Genomic DNA, 5,234 nt, shown 5'->3' with positions numbered 1-5,234 from the left:
TGTTGCAAAAAGTAAATCATGTCTGGATATAGAGACTGTTCTTTGCAATTCAGACATGACCTGTCTTCAGGCCCTCATCTAAACAGATATGAACAGAGATATAAATATGACCTTCTTTGGGGGTAGGTTTTATGGTTAGTAGTGAGTGACATTTCCAGGTTTGCAATATGTTCTATCCAAAACCCAGACCAACCAGATATGGGCTTCTTGCTCAGTTGTAGGTTTAGGTAAATACAGTACTTTATTTTCAGTAGTTTTATTTCAGTCACCTGCCACAAGTTGTTACTGCCCAGAATTCTCCTAAGAACATTTCCATTTAGGCAGGTTCTATGACTTTTGCTGGATTTATCAAGCAGCCTGATCATTGTGTCACCATTACATATATTTATTGATTTTTTTTGTCTCAGCAGGAACAGAATCTTATTTCTTTTAAAAATAAGTATTTATAAACTTTGGGAGGAAAATTCAAAGAAGAGTATCTTTCCCTCCAAAGGCACAAAACATCCCACGTGAATCAAACCAAAGTTAAATTTACCAACCCATGAATGAAACTGCAGGAAACCCTGGAAATTGCTGTACTGAGGGGCAGGTGGGCAGTGGAGCTGATCTTCTGCTCCTGGCCCCTCAATCCTCATTGGTGATAAGGTTCTCGATGTAGGCATCCATCTCATCACTGGTGTTAATGTCTATATCGTTTTGCAGGAGTGTCATCATGTTGGTCCTAAGCTTCTGAAGTTTCTCCTCCATCTTGCAGAGCTTCCTCTCAGAAGTACACAGGCTCTCCTCAGAGGCCTTGGCCCGTGCTTCAGCACTGCTCTGGTAGGAATGGCACAAATTCTGGAGCCCAACTTCATACTGCTTGAAGTACTCTTCCAGGGGAAAAGCTATCAGATCATCCAAATTCATAGTGCTCAGCTGCTTCTTGGAGATGGGGAAACTTGGAGGCAGGAAATATTGTAAGCAATTCTGAAGAATCTGGACCAGCAGGCCAATAGTCTCATGGCTGGTGCTCAGGGTCATGCTGTTGGGCTCCATGCAGTTGGAAGTGGGTGGCTCCCCAGTGACTACAGCCTGTGCGGCCACCACAGCCTCCTCTTGCTCCCTGCTCTCCTGCTTTGTGTCAGGGCTCTGATACTCCAGAGAAGGTGGCTTTATCAGCCGCACATTTTTGCTGCTTTTTTCTACCCAGCGGTCTCTTGGAGTTGTTTCCATGGGCACAAAGTCAAACTTCACCTTCCACCACACCAATTTCTTGCCCACCTCCACAGCTGTGACACAGCCTGTGTACCACTGCTTGTTCACACGTACTTCTACGTGCAACCCTTTATCTTTCTGAGCCCTCTTAAGGGTAGCGGGGTCCACCTCCACACCACTGCCTGAGAGCTCACTTGATCCCTTCTTTTCTTTCTTCAAAACAAATTTTCCCCACTTGCACCTCTCCTTCCTATTGGCCTCTTCCTCAGGTTCTTCCTCATCAGAGATCACAAGACTTCTCTTCTGAACAGGAGTAGCCGGGGAAATTTTAACAGGTGGTTCTGGCTTCTTGACCACTGGAATCTCGGTGGCTTTGAGGGCAGGGACTTCCCAAGGGCTCTTGGAGTTGGGAGGTAGAGATGGGAATTGTGGCTGCTGCGGAGGAGTAGGCCAGGGGGAAGTCTTGACCACAGTGCACACAGGCTTTTGGGGTGTATCTGGTGGCTGGAGAAGCCTGGAGGTACTGGCTTCCATCCAGGATTCCACAGCAGGAGGCTTTGTGAAGCTACTGACAAGAGCCTTTTGGTCTTGGCTAGCTGGTCTGGGAGCTTGGATTGAAAATGGCCTGCTCAGGGCATTCTTAATCACAGTGGGTAAAGGTAGTGACCGAGGATGCTGAGGTCTCTGCACAGATTCCTCAGTAGAAGGTCTAGTGGTCACTTCAAGGGGCAATTTCTTCGTCTTGGCTTGGGAATATCGAATGGGCATGGTTTTCTGAAGGGCCATCAGCTTCTCCTGCTGCTGGAGAATCTTCTCTGTTAGCTTCTTCTGCTTCTCTTCCTGTGTCTTTAGGTCCTTTTTGAATGTCCCAAAGGGAACCTTCTGCTTCTGTTCAGAAGCCTCACACCGGTCCTGTTCAGGATCAGGGTTCATGGAGCAAATCCAGGTGTCAGGGTAATCTTTTTCCACTGAATTCAGCTGGAAAGGGAGGGTCCTCCACTTCAGACACAAATCACACTGGATGATGGTTGGAATGGCCATAGCTCTCCGGCGTTTGTAATGCAGCTCGCTGGATGGTGGCTGGTTCCAGTTGGCAGAGAGGTAGCCAAACTCATCCCAGAACTTGATGACTCCACGCTGGGCAATGCCAATGTCCTTCCAGTACTGTGCCAGGTGCTCCCCCATTGCCCGCAGCAGTTGCCGGTACTCCTTGGCATCAGCAAAGTCCTGCTTATTGTGTGTAGGCTCCAGGACCAGGTAGGGCACATCGATGACCCCAACAACCCCGCCACATGCCAAGCCCCCTTCCAGCTGTGGACCCACTTTCTCATACATCTTTATCAGGCGGCTACAGTTATAGATGAACATGCCATCTAGATGCCTGTGTTCAATGTTGACCCCAAAGATGAAATTCAGTTCCGTAGGTTCTTTGAGGGCTCGCTGCTTGGCCTCCTTGATCCTCTTCTTGATGTCAGCTTCTCTACGCAGGGTGATAGCTGTGTTCTGGGCTTGCCGCAACATCACCCTGTAGTCCCGAGTGAGATCTCCTCCCAGGTGTACTTCTAGGGCCCGAGCTTTGCTCTCTGCCTCTCTGGCTTTCTCTTCAACAATCCTTGCTAAATTCTCTGCTTTCTTCACTTCCTGCTCTGCCCGGGTCTTGAAACGGTTTGATGAATACTTGTACATCCTTGGCTTGTACAGGCAACAGGAGAGCTGTCTGGTCTGCACTTTGTGCCCATGGATGAAAATCCTCATCCGGGGATCTATGTAGAGCACAGCAGCATAGGCTCGGAAGGAGCATTGCTCTGGCTTTGTGCCCTCTGAAGATGTCTCTGCTGTCTGAATATCTCTTGGATTTGAGATTATGTCTACTTCAGGCTCTCCATTATCCATGAGCTTGAGGTTAAAGATGATCACCAGCGTTCCACTCTCCCCAGGAATCTTCATGAACTGGCTCATCACTTCCTCCTCAGAGTGGAAGGGAGAGTACTTGCAGATGAGCTCCGTTTCAATGGCAAACTTCTCCATGTTGTCTGTGACAGGTTCTCGAGTCCAAGCATTCCAGGTGGGTAATGGGACAATCACTTCATCCAAACCTTCTTCTTCATGAAAGGTGCGAGACAGGAAGAGGCAGGTCATGGTGTTTTCCTTCTTGGTGAAGAGGATGAAATCCTTCCCGATGCGCATTGAGCCCGATTTCAACCCATTTCCATACTGCCCAATCTGGGTGGACTCCGGTGTTCGTTTGGCTGACTTTCCAAACCGGATCACACTGGTGGCCTCATTTGGATCCATTCCTGCTCCATCATCCAAAAAGCAAAGCATAAATCCTCCTCGAAGGTCCTCTCGTCTTTCGGCATAAATATCTATTCTGGTAGCATCTGCATCTCTTGCATTATCAACCAGTTCCGCAAGAGCACCAAACAGGAATTCATGAGTGGTTGAATTTGTGTGCAGATATTCAATGGTGAGCTGAGCTCGATTCAGACTGCTGTAATTTGTGAAAACCATGACGATAATAAGAGCTCCAGTCTTTTACCAATATCAAATATATATATATAACAGAACAGATTTTCCAAGGATCTGTCAAGTTAAGTCAGTGCTCCTTAATAATGGTTGAATAGATAGAGGAGAGATTCAAAAATCTATTGACTACAGACCCAGACTATAGTGAGATTCTTAAAACTGCAACTGACTTCTCAAGTGTTCTGTAATCTCCTTGGTAACTATGATGTAATATTTCGAAGAGAATTACATCATAAACCTGCAGTCCTAAAAATCTTTGAGGGTTCAATTTTGACAATCCAAGTCCCAAGTCTTAAGTTGGTGGTTTAGTATTGCCTCATTCTTTGTGTCCTTTGAGCCTTTCTGTTGTGGTGGTGGTTGTTCCCTTAAATTTCTTCTACTAATCCAGAAACTTAGCCACTTCTGTCATAAGACTGAACATTCTCCCATGTCTTGGCCACCAGTGACACTCGCTGGGATCCTTAGACAGACCTCAGACTGAGGACGCAGACTCCCATGGATAGCATCTGGCGCTGGCTTCTGGGCTTTACACTTCCCAACTGAAAGAACTGCTAGATGCTGAATTTTTTTCTAAACCCAACCCCACCTGGCATGTGGCCCCAATCTCCAGTGGGTGGTGGGTCCAATTACCTCACACTGCCCCCCTGAAACGTCCCACTGTGGCCCCACCCAGATCCACTGGGGCGCTCACGCTCCTCCAAGAGCCGCCTCGGGCCCCTCCTGGACCTCGGTTCGGTGGCCTCCTCCTCAAGTAGAAGGGTTACTCGCAGCTTTCAAGGCCCAGATGCCGGGCAGCGGCCAGCGCACCACCCGATTGGCGTTGCCCCCACCTCACAACTGCCTTTGTCTATCCCGTGGAATTGGAACCCAACAACCTCAGCGCGTTTTGGTAACCAGGTGCTGCTACCGCCGGGGGCTGCCTCCTCCTCCGCCGCGCAGGATGACAGGATGACAAAACTCGGTGCCATGAAATTCGGTGTTCAGAGCTTCCACAGCCACTGCTTTGACTTGGCAAGAGCCCAGTCCCCCCAGGCCACTACCTGGCGCCCCTCCTCCACCCCATTATATATGAACAGTCCGGCCTAGTTTATGCTTTGGTTTCTGATATGATATTGACCAGGCATGTAACCACACTTAGGACCTGCTTTAAAGCCAAGTCCCTTCTAACAAAATGATGGCAACAGATAGGTGAATTCAGGCAATATAAACTGTGATCTTTCCTAACTGCCTCCAAACAACCATTTGCTCTCTTCTGAGGTCCAGACGTAGAAAGAAGCATCTCCAAGGCCAATCACGCAGTTTCAGTCTCCTTTAGACTTGTAATATTTTTGCGCTAATGGACTCTGGCAGGGACTGCTGATGTTCTGTGCGTCACTGTTTTATTCGAGTGGCTCTTAATGGTTCTGTTAGTCTCCACGAGCCATTCATCTTTTTCAAAGACTTTAGAGCTATTTTTAAATTTTGCCTACCAGGTATCCTCTGTCAGGGGAGGCAAGATAGTGATGTGAAGAGTC

The 5,234-nt window shown here is 48.0% G+C and overlaps 1 protein-coding gene across 1 annotated transcript; it reads right to left on the bottom strand.

The window, feature by feature from the left end:
- Positions 1-624: 624 nt before the first annotated feature.
- Positions 625-3,705, bottom strand: LOC308268027 (ATPase MORC2-like; the record flags this gene model as incomplete). Its single annotated transcript, XM_080703038.1, has 1 exon — positions 625-3,705. One exon carries the CDS (start codon positions 3,703-3,705, stop codon positions 625-627), a length of 3,081 nt encoding a protein of 1,026 aa, XP_080559164.1.
- Between the last annotated feature and the right edge of the window lie 1,529 nt (positions 3,706-5,234).

This window comes from Muscardinus avellanarius (genome assembly GCF_963383645.1).
Source record: "Muscardinus avellanarius genome assembly, chromosome: 10".
Taxonomy (NCBI): domain Eukaryota; kingdom Metazoa; phylum Chordata; class Mammalia; order Rodentia; family Gliridae; genus Muscardinus; species Muscardinus avellanarius.
Note: the sequence above shows the minus strand (reverse complement) of the source record. Positions and strands in the feature narration are given on the sequence as shown.